Here is a 17,694-nt window from a genome sequence, read left to right as displayed (position 1 = left end):
CGCCCGCCCAAGGCCGTTAACGGCCGCGCTGAGGCGAAGGCGAAGGCGGGAGGTAGAAAAGAGGCGGTTTATTGGTACATAAATATATACACAGTATATATCGCAGGGTTTATACACGTCGTACAAACATTTACACCCGCGGCCCGCTGCTGCCGCCTTTGCTCTGCCTGCGTGAGCGCCAGGGCAGCGTCCAGCGCTGGGACCCGGCGCCACGCGTGGTCCGCACCCAGGTTCATGGGGAGCTCGTGTGGGCTCCCCACAGCCCCCAGAGCTGCCCGAGCTCCTCCACGGGCACTCGGTGTCCTCACGGCTCCCCGGCTCACGCTGGGGACGCTGCCTCAGCAGAAGGTGTCTTCCAAGGCTGGAACAGCCCAAGGGCTGCCCTACGTAAACATAGGAAATGCCATCAAGGCAGCTCTGCGTGATGGGGTCCGGGTTAATAGGAAAGTGTGATCCCTTTCCAGGCTGGCTTGATGGCTTGTGGGATGCTATTGCTGGAAGAGCCTGGCCCCGTTAAGGGTTTAGGGCTCTCGTCTGTGAAGAACATGGCGGACGCTTTTGTATTGATAGCAACTGAAGCTGGGGCTGCTGGAAGAGGAGAGGGGCAAACTTTGCCGCTTGCTGTGACGGACACCCGCTGTGTCAGACACTGGGCCTGCGAGGAAGCCAGGAATGGCAGAGGGAGCCCTCTGCGTGGCTGCAGGAGGTCGGGGTGATGGAAGGGAAATGGGGGGCCGCAAGCACCCCCCTCATCTGAAGGAGTTGGAGGAGGGTGTGCAGCTGAAGAAGTCCTGGCTGATGTGGCGTGGGTAGCCCTCCAGCACCTTCACCTGGACGGGATCGAACTTCCAGTAGTCTCGGCCTCTCAGGAAATAGGCAAAACCTGGGGTGAGAGAGGAAGGGTCAGGAGAGACAGGGTTGGCACAGCTCAGCTCTTTCCTAGCATTTTGTCTTTTTGACTCCCCAGAGGATTTTTGATACCAAAAGAGAGCCTGGAGGATGCAGGAAACGCTGCTAGATTAATTTCACCTGAATCCAGATTTGGGCTTACACTGCTCTTTCACACTGTTTCAGTGCTGACAGGAGAGTAAACAGGATGGAGTTTATTTTATATATCTAGTGGTTTAAATGTACTGTACCTATGCAGTGGCCTGGCCTTACCAGAGCAGAAGGTGCCTCAAGGCCTGTGGCAGGAAGGTTGTGAAGAACTGCTGCAGAACATCCTTCTTGGAGGAAACTGCTCTGGGATGCAGGCTCTGGAAGCACTGCGGAGCCACTCCACGCCCGGAGGGAGCAGAGAGGGCGTCACTGCACCCGTCGTCCCCAGCACCCGCCTGTCCCAGGTATTTCTGCGGCACCGCAGCTGCGTGCAGCGTGGGGCACGTCTGGGGGACGGTGACACTGAAAGCAGCCTGCTCATTCAGCACAGCTGCCTCGGCTGAAACTCTGTGGACAGAGTTTCTGCTGTCCTCCCATCACTGCCTGTGTTGGGAGCAGTAACAGCAAAGTGGGACTCTGTTTCTTTGTCAGAAGTTTGACTTTTTTCTATCAGGTGCTTAACTGTTGATTGTTCCAATTAATAATTACAAAGCTTCTCACTTTCATGAAAAGCTTCAGTTCCCTGCCTACTGGAGGGAGCTGCCTCACTCTCTGTGCACTACATGGCACATGCTAGGCTGGGAGGTGTCCACAACTACTGACTGTCTCAATGTTCAAGCTGGGAGTCGGCATCAGGCCGAGCGCCCACCCCGGAGCAGGCCCTGTCCCTGCTGGCACTGACCAAACTCATCCTGAAAAGCAGCATCAATCTCCTGAGGGACCCCGCGCCAGTCAGCCATGGTCCGAGGGTAGATGTTGTCCACCTGGCGGGTGTGAGGGTTGAAGCGCCAGTAGTTGCCTCCACTGAAGATGTAGATCTTGTTCTTCTCAGCCCCCCAGACCAGAGCTGCCTGCACGGGGGAAGCAGGGAGGCCCAGCTCCGTGATCGGGGTGGGACCGGAGACCCGCCTCTCGCCGTCGTAAATCCAGTACTGAGAATCTGGTGAGGAGGCAGAAAAGGGGAGAGACAGGTTCAGAAGCTCTTTGATGTCAGCTAATTTGGCAGTGAATTGCAGAAGTGGAGCTGGTGCCCTGGCAGAGCTCCCAGGGAGAGCTGTCAGTGAGAGGCGCGCTGTTGCTGATAGTGCCCGCAGTGCCACGAGGGCAAGGGGTTGAATTCCCCCCTCAGTCCGACCCAGAGCTGTCAATGCTGGGATGAGGAGGGCTCTTTTAGCAGCTGCCTCGTCTATATTTGTGGATGTTATAATGAAAGATTTGGCTTTCCTTATGAGCTGCCCGGCTGCCCTGCCTGGCTTCTCAGAGGCTCATTGTCGTGGTGCTGGAGAGCCCTGTGTGCGTGCAGAAGGATGTTTCTCTCCGGCTGCTCCACTCCGATGGGACTGGCTGCAGTCCTTTTGGCAGTTGAATCAGCCCTGGCCTTTGAGTTTGCTCTGGGCATGCTGAAGGAAGAGCAGAACCCGTTGCTGGATAAAGAAACGTACAAAGCTGTGGAGTTTGACAGGGCAAAGGCAGATTCCTGCAACGCCTCTGTGGTGAAGCCTGGGGCTGCCAAGTGGGGGCAGAGAAGCAAAATGGGTCATGGCCTGACTGGGGGGGACACGTTCCTTGTGTGCCACATTTCTGTGTAGGACAGAGCGCAGGGACCAGCCCCTACCCTGCCAGCTCAGCTCTTGGGGATCATACCTGGGCATGCACGGGCACAAGGGGGGCATGTGGTGTAAAGAAGGAAGCTACAGAAACCAGGAAGAAGTTGCCAAGCTGAAGCAGACTGGGAGCATATTTCCAGTTTAGATTAAAACGGGAGTCTCTAATTACCCTACGGTGTGTAATACTTTCCCCTTATCTCATTTTAGCTCACGGTGGGAGCCTGCCAATTTTCACACTGTAAACCCTCGTCTGCAGGTGAGGTGCTGAGCAACCTGGTTATGCAGGAACACTGCCTGCAGAGCCGCTCGGTGCTTTTTGGTGCTTGTCTCATGGTGTGCAGACAGGGTACGCACACCCAGAGCAGCTGGGTAGCTACATTCTGCATCCCTGCTGTTACCTTCATGCTTGGAAAGAGCACTAGAGGAAACAGTGGAGCTGAAACAGGGGTCGTTGCAGGTCTTGAACTCCAAAGGTGGCCACGAGGAGGTCTGGCCCCACTGTGGGTGACTGGTTTTTAATCCCTGCAGTGGCTGGAGGCTGCCTGAATGTGGGCTCACTCAGTCTTGGGGGACTGCAGGAGCTCTGCACCCAGGACAGCTGCGGGGAGGTTTTAGAGTGTCTAATAGTGGTGCTTGCTCCCATTCCCACCTTCCCTCAACTGGGGCTGCTGGAAGCACAGTGGCCTCCACTTATCTTGCCGAGGGCTCTGTTGCAGAGAAGACTTTTCTTTTTCTCCTCCTGTTTCCATCCCCGAGGAAGATGAAGCAAGTGTTTCTTTCCTCCTCTTCTGCCAGCAGCATTGCCAGGGCAGAAGCTCAAAACAAACATTTGTGTTTCAGAGGAGGAGAATGGGATCCTTTGGCTGTGTCTAAACTAAAAGCAACCCTTCCTTCTCCCTTTCCCCCTCAATATCTGCTAAAAAGTTTGAACTAAACAGAGAAAGGAACAAACAGCCAGGATCACTGATTTACTGAGGATGTCTGGAAGGTTTGTGTTCCCAGGGACTTGTTGGGTCCTGAATACCCCTCAGTAAAGAAGGCGCACTTCTGAGCCGTCTGATCCCAGTCCAGCTCTTACCTTGGAAAAACCAGATATTGCCCAGGGGGTCCTCGAAGGTGGCATCCACAGAGCTCGGGATCCCCTGCCAGTGACGAGAGGCCAGAGCTGGGTAGCCGGCCTGCAGCTTTCCAGCTCGGAGCCGCCACACGTAGCGGGACGTGAAGAAGAACAGCTCGCCCCGGATGGTGGCTGCAGCGTCGAAAGCCGTGTCGCAGGCGTTGGGCTGCACAGACTGCCAAAGCACGGCCTGGTCAGCGGCTGGCACCCGCGGGAGCCCCCCTCGCCCACCCTGGGCTCATCTGATGGGACATCCCTCCTGGAGAAGGCAGTCCCAGCAGCTGGGAGCAAGCCACGGTGTTAGAGGAGGCAGAGTTCACTCACCTCCACGTTGGTGATCTCGTTCGTTTCAAGGTCTGGCTGGGGCAGCTCTGCTGGCGGCGTCGGGGTTGGCTCAGGATCCAGCTTGGGTTTCCCGTAGAGGTACTGGATGCCTTGCTTGTCGTCCTCGCTCAGGCTCAGCGGGTAGCGGAAGATGTAGAACGGAGACATCAGAGACTTGGAGACAGCCGTGTGCTGCAAGCCCAGCACGTGGCCGAACTCGTGGGCAGCCACCTGGAGGAGGTCAGTGCCTGCAAGGGGGAGACGGGAGATGCTTTTGCCTAGCTGAGGGAGGTGGGCAAGCTGTGCCCGCAGAGGGGGTGCCTGACCCTGAGGCTCATTCCTGCTGCTCGTCAGCTCCTGGCGATGCAGAGGCATGCTGCAGGGGTCTAACATGTGGCGAGATAAATCTGCCTTGGCTACTGGGCTCACAGGTTGTTCGGGCATTTTCACATGTAGCTCTACATCTTGTTTGTATTTTTAAGGAATCAAAGGGCATAATTAAAGGGATCCACTAATTCTGGAGCACTGTGAGTAAATTCAGACACTCAGGTATTAGCCTGGGCATGTTGGTAATTTGTAACTGTCTCCGGGGGCTTCTGCACTCCTTAGCTATCAGGAAAGAAAATGTTTTCCATGTACTTTTGGACAGGAGAATTTAGCAGAGAGAAGGAATCTGGCCCATACAAGCAGGTGGTGGGGTGGGAAGGCTGATTTTTGTCCACCCAGGCTTGCAGCGGTGCTTGTCTAAGGCTGTAACACAACAGGTTGTGTTTAGATCGTGTCCGTGTCCGCTGTGGCAGCTGGCGGAGTCAGTGGGGAACCCTGCGGGATTACAGCCACACAGGCAGCAGAGGGAGCTCACTTATTGCTTGGCTGTGGCAAGAAGGTGACATTTAAAAACCAGCACATCAAAATTCCTGCAGTGCCAAGGCCTGGCCCTTCTTTGCTGGAGGTAAGGGAGGTTGTACTTTAGGAATACGACTTAACAGCAGCTACAAAAGGAGAGGGGGGGAAAAGCAGATTTCAGTCTGCAAAAACATGTCAGTTGGCTGGCAGGTGTTATTTCCAATGGATCCTTTTTGAAGCAGATAAATTGTACAGAAAGTTGTAAGAGAGGCATTGGGCTTGTGAGCAGAGGCCGTTTGTTGACAAGTCCCAGCGCATTCATTCACAGCCAGAAATCCTCCGAGCTGCAGCCCAAGTGATGGGAAAGGCAGGGCTGTGAGTCAGCTGGTCTCCAGGCTCCAAGAGGGATTTCCCTGCTGGCCCAGGGGAGCAGGGCACCGGGGGTGCAGCTGGGAGGACGCCTGGGAAGGGCAGAGGGGAAGGTGAGCCCCTGCCCTCCTCTGCAGGTCAGCTTCGTGTTGAAGCCGTGGATTTTTGCAGCACCGACACAATTAAATCGACACATCTAGGGCAGCTGAGAAAGCGGGATCTCTGCGTCAGTGATTAATTACAAACTTTCAGACATTTCTGTTTAGCTTGGCAGGCTCCTTGCTTGATGCTTTCCAGTGTTGGCAGATCTGCTGCACCACTGTCAGATGCTCCGGGGGAGGTGAACGACAGCACGCCCGCAGGAGCTGTGCTGGGAGCATCACTGTCCCTCGCAGAAGGTCCTCGGCGTGGGCTTCTGCCTCCCGCACGGCTCGGGCTGCCCCCAGGGCACACCTTCCCCTCCTCGTAGCTCTGCTCTCCCGTCTGTATCAGGAGGCTAAGGATTTCCCCATCTCCGAGAGCTCAGGCAAGGATTAAACCATGTTTATATCGTAAAGCCCTTTTCAGTATATCAAATGGCAATTAACTGCAACGAGCTTCTACAACATTTATTTATGGAAGGCACAGAGGGAAAAAGGCCACGGAACAGGGCTGGATTCTGATGGGAACTGGCATCTCTTCTGACAGTTCCTGGTTTGCCTCCAACACTGTCTGTGGGAGAATGGAGGAAATTCTTCAACAACACAGGCAGCCCCGACAGAGGCTGCAAAGAGGCAGGGCCCACCCATCCCTAGGTAGCAGAAGGGCTTCTGCAGCAAGACCTGGTGCTCTGTCGTCCTTGTTTTGGGGCAGCATGGAGGGTCCTGACCCCCCCCAGAGCCAACCTGCTGACTTGGGGCACCCATCTGAGCCCTGAACACTGACAAAATGTTTGGGAAACCCCAGGGAGGCAGGGGTTGAACTCAGGCTTTGTGATTGTTTCTTTGTCCCTGCACTAATTTTGGTGGGTCTTGCGGAAATGGATGCTCTGGGCACTGCTCCAGCAGGCCCCAGGCAGCCCTGCGGTATCGCACGGGTCCTGACGCCAGGCCCCGAGTGCCCGAGCGGGGAGCTACCAGCGTGGATCTATTATTAGCAAAAAAAAAAAAAAAAAAAACAAGTCTTGACTTGCTGTGGTGTTGTTCATGGTCAGAACATTCCCAGGCCACGGGGACAGAGCTGGAGCCTGGGTGGCTTCCCTTTATGGACTTGTTCAAAGAGAAATTACTCTGTGGGCAGGCAGGACTGGCTGCTATGCTGTCCTCTGGAGGACGGCGCTGTTTTTGTGTCAGCTGGCGTGTCACCCGCTGCTGGAGCCTCTGTCCTCACCGGGACCACGGCGTCCTGCTGGGCTCGGGCTTTGATGTGGCTGGAAGGTGATGAGAAAAGACCCGAACGCTACCTGCCAGCAGGCTTGTACGTGGTGGGAGGTGACAATATCCACCGCAAAAAGGGTGGCTGCCTCTCAGTTTCACAGGGGCCCTGCTCGCAGCACAATTAAATCACTTCTAGGTGTGCTGACAGGCATCCCGGAGCCCCCAGGGCTCCCCTAAAACCTGTACCCAGGGGTACCCATGCCGTACCCAGGTTGTTCCCAATCGTCCAGGTCTCGTCGTAGTCGAAGTGGACGTCCCCCTCCCGGTGCGTCTTGGGGAAGAACGCGTGTGCCAGGATCCCGCCGGGCCCATCAAAGGGCAAGTTGTCTCCGTGCCAGTACCTGGGGGGAAAGCACAGCACAGCTCAGGCAAACGGCCGTGGAGCTCGGGTGCACGGCCGGAGGTGGGGAGCGGCTGCGAAGGGACAGCAGCTCTCACCAGCTCTCACCAGCCCTCACCGCCATCCACCAGGAGCCCTCTGGATTGCAGACCGGGTTCTGCATTGGGGCACCGAGGAGGCAGAGCCTGGTCGCACCAAGCCCTGGGGAATTTTGAATGGGTTTCTCAGGATGTCTCTCTCCTCCCCCCTGCTCGGCTTTCAGCACCAAGCTGAGGATGGAGCCCGAAGAATTAAGGAGGTGGCTGCCAGAACCGAGATCAAGCCGAGGCAGCTGAGCGGCGGGGGGATGCGGAGGGGCCGCCTGCAGAGAACCCAGACAAACCCTCGGGTCCTCGCTCAAGCCAAGCCCACTGGTGACACATGAAGGAAACCCACGAGAGATGTGGCCACTTCAGAGAGCGGAGGGAGGCACAGGCAAATACACAGAACACGAATCACATCACTGCTTGGACAGCCTCCACCACTGTTACTAGTTTTGTGCAAACAGGCAGCAGAGGGAAGTCTTTGCCCCCGTGCGTCGTTTGCCAAAAGCGAATTTCAGGCCAAGAGCCAAGGTTTGTTTAACCAAGGAGCTATATTTGTCTTCGGGCAGACTGTTACGTTTTCAGTCAAGGGACAGGATGGAGGACCTGAAGATGTAACGTCAAAACAAACACTTGGGAAAACAGCCTGTGGGCAGAGGAACGTAAATGTACCCGGAAAATTAATGAAGGATCGGTGACGGTGCTGCACACAGCCAGCACGGAACAGCTGCGCTCACACCAAGCAGCCCACATCTGACAGCAAATGAAAACATCCCCGCGTCTGGAGGCAGAAATGTGAGCGTTCCAGTGCCTGTGCTGGGTGCTGGCAGCTCTGCGCCCCGGCTGCAGCCTGGGGTCTCGCACAGGGTGCTGCTCTGGCTGCCCACCGCGCTCACCTCGTGAAATCGATGACGATGTCAGCCCGGCCCTCCTGCACCTCGGTGAAGGTCAGCGGCGTCACATCGCTCCAGACTTTCAGAGCTTCCTCGATGGTCCTTCTCACCTTGGCTTTTACAAGTTGCCACGGGAACCTGATAATTCTGAAAGGCAACAGACACCAGGTGAAGAGAGCATCAGCCGCTGTCCCGTGGACGCTGCTGTCACGAAGACACTAGCTGTAGGGTCAGCGGCATTTGGGCTGCCACTCCCTCCTCTCTGCCGCACCAGAGCACCTCCAATCCACAGAGGCGCTGCTCTGACACCCTCTTCCAAGCAACAAACCCCACCAGGGCCGAAACCCTCGGGCTGTGAGCCCAGAGGTGAGCTCCCTGCAGAGCTCTGCAGAGCTGTGTTTTTCCGGAGCGAAGGGCTGCAGCGTTTTCCAGGTCTGTCCTGTGTGTCCACCCCCACAGAGGTGCCTGGCAGTGGTGGGACGGGATGGCAGCTCCCCAGCCTCTGCACTTTTTGCCCCTGGAACCCTGGGCTTGCTCAGAGCAGCTGCTGCCTCTTCTGCCCCCCTACAACATAACCCTGTCAGGCCTGTCGCAGGGGGAGCCTTCTCTCCCTTCCATTAACAATGCTGGTGTGCGTTCATCTCAGCTGTGTTCCTTTCTTTAACACTCTCGACCAAAGAAAAAAAATGGAAGAAGCCTTTCTGTTATCTGTAGCCTCCTCACAGCATGAGGAACAGAGTCTCCCGCACTCAATTAAACACAGCACGATGTGCACGCTGTCAACGTCCATACGGGTGTGCTCACTCCTTCACTTGTGCCCCTGTGGGCAGCTGGGCAGGAAGCACAACCCTCCCTGAAGCCTGCTCAGCAGATCTGCAATTGAGAAGGTGTGGGCTGATTTGGGCAAAACTTTACCCTGAAGTCCTGTTTACGGGAACATCAATAACAGCAGCATGAAAGGGGCTTTCTAAAATAAACTGTGAGCTGATCCCTCGGAAAGGTGGCTGGGGGCGGGGAGAGGGGGACAAAAGCACAGCAGGAGCGGGCTGGTGGCGGAGGCTGCGCTCGGCGTGAGGTGGGGTTTGATGTTGGGAAGCGACCGCACGTGCGGGGGATGATGCTGGGGCTGCACAAATGTTTGGACAGGGGTGGGTGAGCAGCTGTGTTTAGAGGAACGTGTGTGAGGGGACGGGGAGGCGCTGGGAACGAGCCCGCTGGTGGTTCTTGGTGCGTGGCTGCCCTGCCAGGCTGCCTCTACCCGGGTGAGGGCAGCCCTGTGTGAGCTGCAGGCAGCAAACACGAGCTGGAGGGGCTCGGGGAGGGAGCAGCAGGCCGTCCTCAGCCCCGTTTCGCATCTTCCTTACTTGTAGGTGAGGTCGGTCTTGTCCCAGCGCCCCCCCGAGAGGACGAATCGCTTCTGTCGGTTGCGCCCGTTCTGGCCGTCGGGCAGCGCGGGCAGGTCGGGCACGCCGCAGCGGGGCGGGTTCCAGCGAGCCGCCTGCTCACCCGCCCCCATGGGGAAGCCCTTGGTGGGCACGCCGGTCCCCAGGGCGTTCAGCAGCAGCCAGGGACTCTGCTCCTTCCAGGGGTGATGTTTCCGAGCCGCGTCCTAGAGGAGAAAAGCAAAGCCATGACTCGGGTCTGGGAAGAGAGGTCGCGACGCAGTGGTGGATGTCTGCACACAGCAGCCCTGCACTGGTGAGTTCCACCTCTCCCTCGGCTGCTCCCCTGCTGCTAGGGCACGTCCTGCTCCCTACAAATATCCCCCGTTCATTCCCTGGTCACACCTGGGAGCAGCCTGATGCCACGGCACCCCTAAGCACCGGCCTATTTTTGTCCAGCTTTTCCTTGGCTGCTGGCCTGCAGGAAATGCTTTTGCAAACTGTGGATGAGAACCAGACCCTCCAACAACGAACCAACTCGCTAGGGAGTCAGTTCTCCCCCTCTGCCCCACATCCCTTTAGCCTGTTTTCCCCCCTGGGCCTGGCAGGGGTGATGTGAATGGGAGGAAGCCTTTAGTCCAACAGTTGTGCTCCCTGCTCTCCCCGCTGTGGTGTCCTAGTGTGGTGAGCATGGCTTGGGGACAGCACAAGCTGGAGGGGGAGCAGGACACACAGATCCGGGGTGACTCCGAGCCCGCACAGAGCAGCAGTGACTGTCCCTCCTGCTCCCGTCACCGCCTGAGGTCACCGACTCTCCCACCTCCCCTTGCCTCACTGTGCCTGTGGCACTGCCTGGGGGATAAGGTCACCTTCGCTCTCCCACACTTAATTAGAAAAGTATTTATCCTCTTGGCAGCATTAATTAGTGCTAATGAGCTGACTTCCATTGGTTTCTCACCTAGCAGTAGGATTATGGGGCACAGAGCCACCTCGATACACAACCCCAGGTTAATCTCCAACCTGCTGTGAGGCCTGACGGGTCGGGGGGTGCTTGGTCCCTGCGTATCCACACCGCACTGGCCCCAGGTCCAAATGCTGATTTTTTTGTCCAGTTTTGTGCAGCCAAATTTAAAGAGCAAAGTGAGCACCCGCAGGGCTCAAGGTGCAGCAGTGACACAGCTCTGCTCAGGCAGGCTCCGTGCCACAGGGCTCGGGCAGGGTTTCGGGCTCCCCTCATCCCCCCGCAGCACGCTGCCTTCTCGCAGCCCAGCCGGGGACACGGGGGGCGGGCTGGCGGGACGCCAGCACTGCCCCGGTGCCGTGTAATCGGCGTGCTGCCGGCGCTCTGCTCCCCTACAATGAGCCCATTCATGCGGGCAGAAATGAAGTGTGAAGCCCTCGGCATTAATTCCGCCACTGGGCTCCGGCCCCGTGCCTCGGAGCGATGCTCAGATGGGCGCAGGAGCCAGGGAGGTGGCAGGAGGTGCAGCTCAGGTGTCCTGCCCATGGTACGTCCATAACCACTCTGGCTTTGTCCTCTGCTTTGTCCTCTCCTGCAGCCAGCCTGCGGCTCAGCACCTGCCTCCCTGCGCTGCCCCCGTCCTGGTGTCCCTCTGCACTTTGACACACAGGGAGCTGCTCCACTAACAAGTGCAAAAAAAGCCATTTTACTTCCTGGATGGCAAAGCCTGCCCAGCCCACCAGCTGTGGCACGGGGCTCTCGGCTCCTCGCGCTACTCAGGCTCGCTCTGCTACCACGGGTGAGGAATGGCTGCGTTCCCAGGGAGCAGGAGGCACAGGGCAGCTGCTCTGAGGCACGTGGGGAGCAGCAGGGGAGAGGGACCCTGGGGAAAGTCCTCACTGTGGAGCTGGGACAGAAGGCGTGCAGGTAGGCAAGCTGGCTGAAGCTGATCCAGATGGGCTTTATCCAGATTTATCGCCCTCTCCCGAGCAGGGGCACAGAGGAGGAATTGCCTGGTTCCTGCTTGCCCCGAGGGAGCCCTGTGCAGGGGCAGAGAGGAGGTTGGTTGTGTCTCTCTGGTCAACTTAAGGCCACTGGCTCCAGCTCCAGCTCCCAGCCACCCAGAGCTGCCTGCAGCTGCGTGACCGGCCCAGGGAGGGGACACCAGGCCCAGGGAGGGGACACTGCAGGTGCCCTGTCCGGAGGCAGGAGGTCAGACCTGCCCTGCTGCCCCCTCGCCCCCAGACAAACAGAGGCAGGGCAGCGAGTCGCTCTCTGCCGTCACTGCACCGACACTAATGCGATGGCAGGAAAGGGCTGGAAAATGCCACTGCGGGCGCAGCCGGCAAGGGGAAATGTTACGGGCAGAAAGCGCTCGCCAAACAATGCTCAGGAGACGTGTCAGGCTGGAGATTTCGGCCTCCTTGTCGGGACACACCTCGCTGCAGTCACTTCCCAGGGCTTCGATAAGACATCCTCTCGCTTGGGGCTGCATCCTTCCCACCGAGCGCGGCAGCCACCCCTCTGTGGGACGGGTGGGAATTTCGGGGAGCTCCTGCTTTGTTCTCCCAGGCTGTGGCATGCCCCAGCTGAACGCCTGGGGGGTTGCTTAGGGCTGTGCTGCTGCTGAAGGGAGGACGAACCTGTTGAGGGGGGGCTGAGGAAGGTGCTGGGTAACCATCAGGGCACCCCCACTTCCCCCATCCCAACCCGGGAGGGGAAAGGATTACCGGAGACCAGAAGTAAAGGGAGGGCCCTGCAAGCCAGGGAAGGCATTCAGAGCGCAGAGCTGGATCAGAGCACTGGGACAACGCCTGCAGGGAAGACGGGAAACCAGACAGGAGGAGAGCCTGCCTCACCCTCCAGCAATCCCCCTCCTCCAGCCAGGGGGAGCTGAGGGCTGCAGGAGAGGGAGCCTGCCCCCGGCCCCCCAAAACCCTCCCAAGCACGGGCCTGCCTCTGAGCCTGCAGCTCAGGCTGTGTGCAGCCACTTGCACCCCCTTCACGGGACAGCCCAGAGCCAGGGATGGCTGCCTGAGCACAACAAAAGCACTGGGGGGCTGCCAGGCCCGAAACCAAGGGAAGAAGGCAGTGAGGACAGCAGAACAAAGCTGTGGGCAAAGAGGGCTGCGCAAAGAAAGCGCCTCTTCCTAGCAGCCTTGTGACCAAAAGGCTGAGGGGGAACAGGAGGGAAAGGACAGATCCCACGGGAGAGCAGAAACCACTGTGGAGGTGCAGACTGCCCACTCGGTTCCTTCCAGCTGTATCAGCCCTCGAGTGCTGTGACACAACAGACATCACTCGGGCTCTGCCGGGGCCAGATGAACACCAGCCAAGCTTCCCAGGAAGTGTCCCAGCCGTCCCGAGGAGCCAGGAGCATCTTTAACCTCAGTGTGTTGGGCAGCACTCGCCCCCCAGAGCCTCCCAGGAGAAGCAGCTGGAGCAGCACAGCTTAAATGGGTATATAAAAAACTCCAGAGCGAGACTGCTGCCTGATACTGACAGGCTCGGTGCTCTCCCCCACCCGGGTCCATCCCCTGCTGCCTGCCCTGGATGTAAACTTGTCTTCTGTCGTGCAGCTCATCACCTCCCCGACTGGGCTCCTGCCTGCTCCTGCAGCAGGGACATGAAAGGAGCCCCCCTCCCGTCACATCGGGGGGACTGGGCAAGTTGCAGCATGAATCCCAGCAGTCTCGGATACTTCCCCTGTCGCTGGGGGCTGTTTCCTCTTCTGCTGGGAGATGAGCTGATGGGTTTTCTCCCACCTCCCTGCCCCTTCTGCTGCTGCCTTTCCATTTCTCCCTGCGCTCTCCTGATACTCAGGCTGTTTGGCAAGGCCCTGGTCCCTGCTGCCCCTTTGGCTAGCAGGATTATCCTCCTCCCACCTCTGAGTCTGCACCTTGGAGCACTCCGTCCCGTAGCTCAGTGTGTGGGGAAGGAAAGCAGAGAGGTTTTCTCCTGTGACTCCCGTGCAGGACAGTTCCAGCACCCTGCTGCTGACCTCTGTCGGGTGGCCTGCACCCCCTGAGCAGCCTGCAGCAATGTTCTTGCCTGACCTCAGCACTGGTTTCCTCGTGCCCAGAGTATTTTGGCCAGCCTGCCTCCCAGCCCAGCATGGATTTACAGGGGTTGGATTTGAAAGCGTGGCTACAGCTGCTAATAAATGGTAAAGCTGCACCTACTCCACTCCGGAGCGGAGAACAGGGACAGGCTATGTCCCAGAAGTGTGGTGTTGGATGCCTGCAAAGGTGTGAACGCCACAGCTGAAAGCTCACGGCAAAGACAGTTTCTTTTGTGGTCTGGTCAGCTCCTGGTCAAGAAGCAGTGTTAGTGCAGACAATGGCAACTCACTGGAAATAACGCGTAGGCAAAGCCACCAGGCTTATTGATCCTGCCCCAGAACGAGGTGGCCTCCCCATGCCTCTAACTGGGAATCCTTTACTTGCATGAATACATCTGTAGCAGGACTGGCTCCTCCGTGCTGGGCTGCAGCCCTGTGCTGCTGCTGAGCAGAGAGAACACAAAGGGTGAGGCCAAACCTTGGCCAAAAGGGAGGTGCTGCAGTGCCTGGCCTCATGCACGCAGCTGGAGGCTCCCCTGCGCTCGCTCCCGTTCCCCGTGGCACCACCAGGCATCACCTCCCGGGGCCTGACAGTTTGTTTCCGGATGATTTGGTGATAGTTGTTGTTGGCAACGAAAAAGGGAAAATGTTTATTTTTCCTAAGCAACGTGGAACATGAAACATTATGGACTGCAAATGTTTATGGCCACAGTCACAATGAAAAGGCCCGGGCTCCAATGTAATAAGAGAAAGCAAATGAATAAACACTGCGGGACTATTTTTATTATCAGACACTTTAATTACGTGACAGTTTGTGAGTCTAGTCCATCAATAACACCGCGACCACACTGCTGGTGTCACCCAAGCAACAGTTTGCCAGAAACAGGAGTACTTACAAGGAAACAAGCCCCAGGATGCCAGGACAGCAAAAGGTCCTGGGAGCCCTTAGGCTGATGACCTAGAAATACCCTTGGAACCAAGAAACCGCTCTGGGATGCGACACACTGCAGCCAGAGGAGGAACAGGGTTGAGATTCTTTGTTCATTGTGCTTTTACATCCAGGTTAAGGTGAGCAACGAGCTACTTGTGCTCAGCTCAAGGATGGCAGCCAGGACATCTCCCACTGGTACAGCCGCCGGGCACGGTGCAGCCCTCTCCCAAGCTATGGGAGATGTTCTGCCCTCAGGGAGCGCGTCCTGCTCGAGTGTGCAGGCTGGGAAACTTCCAAACCCACAAACACTGTCTCCCTGCCAAATCTGCTGAAGATATCTGGTGGGTTTTTCCCCTCTGCTAATTTTCAGAGCCACTTGTGAGATGACGACGGCTCCGCTGCTTAAATCCCACTGTGAGGAGAGCAGCTAGAAGCAGATCCAGAAGTGCTTCCACTTGTGGCACAGGCTGAATGGCAGCACAGCATAAGAACACCCAGGAACCCTCCAGTTACCCGTCTGCCATACTTGGATTACCATGAACGAGCATCTCTGGTGTGAGAAGTCACTGCAGGACAGTTTTGCCACAGAAGACCCTTTCTAAACAGACCTACACCTGCACCCTGCCTCTGCAAACCCCCCAAGCTATGCAACCAGGCAGGATGTGCACAGGGGAGCGAGTAAAGTGCACGGGGGTCTGCTCCTCTCCCAAGTGCTCCTCTCCTCCTGCCCTTTTCTCCCTTTCCAGCCCGCCCGAATCTGCCACACCGCAGGGTGTGCGTGTGTTGCATGTGAACGCACAAACACAACAAGCCCGCTGGAGAATAACTGCTTACATGTGTCTTGAGTCTCTCCCAGAGCAGAGGATAAACATGCCTAAAATTACCCCAACGCTCACTGCGGTATTTAAATAGCCAAACCAAACAGTGCAAATCAAACCCTTCCTGCAGGAGCTGCCTCGCCGCCTCGCTCCCCCCCGGCGCCTGCAGGGAGGGCAGCACAGGGCACCCCGGGGATCCACGGGCTGCAGGGGGACAGTCACAGGGAACGGCTCCAAGCGAGGATGCTGGCAGCTGGGGAGGTGCCACCGCTTCTCCACTGAGAGCGAGCTTCCCAGCGAGGGGACTGGCTTGGATTTCCCAGGGGAGACGGAAGCAAGGCAGGAATTCGGCGAGCGCGCGTGCACTGCCCCAGGACTGCAGCTCTTTTGTTCTCGAGTTTTGCAGTGGACACCAGGCACCGCCTGTGTTTTGCTCTCAGCTTTCTCTTTCTTTAGGTGTTAATGTAAAAGTGAAGGAGGGCTGTGACGTTTGCTACAAAGAGCACAGCTTCTTCTGCAGTTTGCCCTGTGCAGCCGGGTCTTACAATGAATCTTAACCCTTGTTTGCCCTCTGTCCCCAAACTACCGCTGTTGTGACGTGGTGCTGGAGCACCTAACAGCCCCAGTCGTGGTGCAAGGCGCTGGCAGTGTGGTCCATGCCCACCCCTTCTACTAGCACAGCTCGAGGAAGTCACCACCTTCTGTCTCCTAGGAGTGAGTCTCTTCCCTGCTCAGCCCTTTGGCTCCTTTCTCATTCATCACCCGCGAGCACAAGGTGCACAGGGGGGAAGATAGCTGCAGTTAGCCACGGGGAAACATCTCCTTGTGCAGAGGGACTGCACATAGCCAGGAGAATGTGCGATGGCATGGCAGAGCTCTCTGTGAGAGGGCAGAGAAGGGGTGAGGCCAGAAACTCGTGTTCAGGCTACTGCCAACCCCACAGTGCCCCTTCAGCTGTTCCACGCTCTGTGCCCTGGCTTGGGTGCTGGGAGAGGGACAAGGTGTGTTGCTGTCACCTTTCTTGTATGTGAGAGCAACCGCTGGCTGTACATCAGAGGCACCAGAATGACTTTCAGAAGCCTTGACACCAGCTAAAGAACATGTACCCAAAGAGGAATCTATCTGGGATGGAGAGGACATCTATATGAAAGGATGGGAAGACATCTGGCCATTTCAATCCCCAAAGCAACATAGCACTATCTCCACAAGGAGCGAATGAAACATCAATTTCCAACCCGGAGCTCCACGTGGCTGGACAAACACACCGGCACGAGATGTTCCCTAACAAAACACATTTGTAGGAGCATCACGTGGAGTTACTGCAGCCAAGACAAAAGTATGAGCACTGGGGATGGAGAGCACTGTCCCAGGGCGAGGAGGAAACCAGCTCGGGGCAGCCAGCTACCAACTGGGGGGCCCAACCAACCTCTGCAGGCAGTCGGCAGCTGCACACACATCGGAAGGACACAAGAATGACAGTCACAGACAGAGCAGACCTAAGGTGTGAAACCCACGGCTGGTTTCCCCATCCCCTGGGATCCCCACGGGTCCTGGCTGGCAGCAGGAGCAGGACCAGAGGCTGCGCGGGTGCCTCCAGGAGCCGCAGCGTCTCGGCGTGCGCACGGCCGAGCGTGAGGCACCCCGCCAGCCCGGCACACGTCCCGCACGAACCAGCCGGCGGTGGCTGCACGCCGGCAGAGCCCTGCCCTCCCCACACAGCACCCAGCTCACTGCTTGCTGTGCTTGGTCTGGGTGAAACGAGCGTGCAGAGCGCTGCCATCGCTGCGGGGGCACCCGGCTCCCCTTCCTCGGGGGCACAGCCGGTGACACTGTTGGCAATGCCACCAGCACGCTGGGGGCTGAGGCTGAGCTGTGCCAGGTCCCAGCCCACAGGCTATTTAGCAGCCAAGTCCGAAAGCGCTCGGATGCCAGAGCTGATAACAAACCCCCAGCCTCAGCTAACCCCCGGCTGCTGCCGCCCGCTGTCACCGCGCTCCGGCACGGCGATAACTCGGCTGCCAGCACAAGGAGCCCTCCGTCTGCCCCCATTCCAGTCCCTCACAGACACAGCTCGTGGCTTGGGTGCCTGGCAGGAGCAAGAAGAAACCCCAGAGCCCCCCAAAACCCCAGAAACCCCCCCAAAAAAACAAACTCCACAGAGCCCCAGAGCCCCCCCAAGTCCCATCGCCCAGTCTCCTCACCCCCCCCTTCTCTCCCGTCCCCAGCGAGCTCTCCTCTTCCTACAACCCCTGCGGGACCCCCAACCCCCGAGGGACCCCCTAAGCCCCGAGGGACCCCCAAAGCCCCGAGGGACCCCCCCAAACTCACCGCCTTGTGCGGGCGGCGGGCGGGCGCTGCGGGGGCGCAGTGCAGGAGGGCGGCGGCGAGCAGGGCGGCGGCGGGCAGCGGCGGCCGGGCCATGCCGGGCGGCGGCCGGGCTCGGACATGG

The 17,694-nt window shown here is 58.0% G+C and overlaps 1 protein-coding gene across 1 annotated transcript; it reads right to left on the bottom strand.

The window, feature by feature from the left end:
- Nucleotides 1-147: 147 nt before the first annotated feature.
- On the bottom strand, nt 148-17,694 carry MMP11 (matrix metallopeptidase 11). The gene is made up of 8 exons (XM_084297501.1): nt 17,574-17,694; nt 9,457-9,701; nt 8,096-8,239; nt 6,984-7,117; nt 4,147-4,394; nt 3,784-3,997; nt 1,781-2,038; nt 148-883 (listed from the first exon to the last, which is right to left on the bottom strand). The coding sequence occupies exons 1-8, from the start codon at nt 17,664-17,666 to the stop codon at nt 750-752; spliced, it is 1,470 nt and encodes a 489-aa protein (XP_084153627.1). The 5' UTR covers nt 17,667-17,694; the 3' UTR covers nt 148-749.

The sequence above is a fragment of the Netta rufina genome, assembly GCF_964035555.1.
Source record: "Netta rufina genome assembly, chromosome: 17".
NCBI classification, from domain to species: domain Eukaryota; kingdom Metazoa; phylum Chordata; class Aves; order Anseriformes; family Anatidae; genus Netta; species Netta rufina.
Note: the sequence above shows the minus strand (reverse complement) of the source record. Positions and strands in the feature narration are given on the sequence as shown.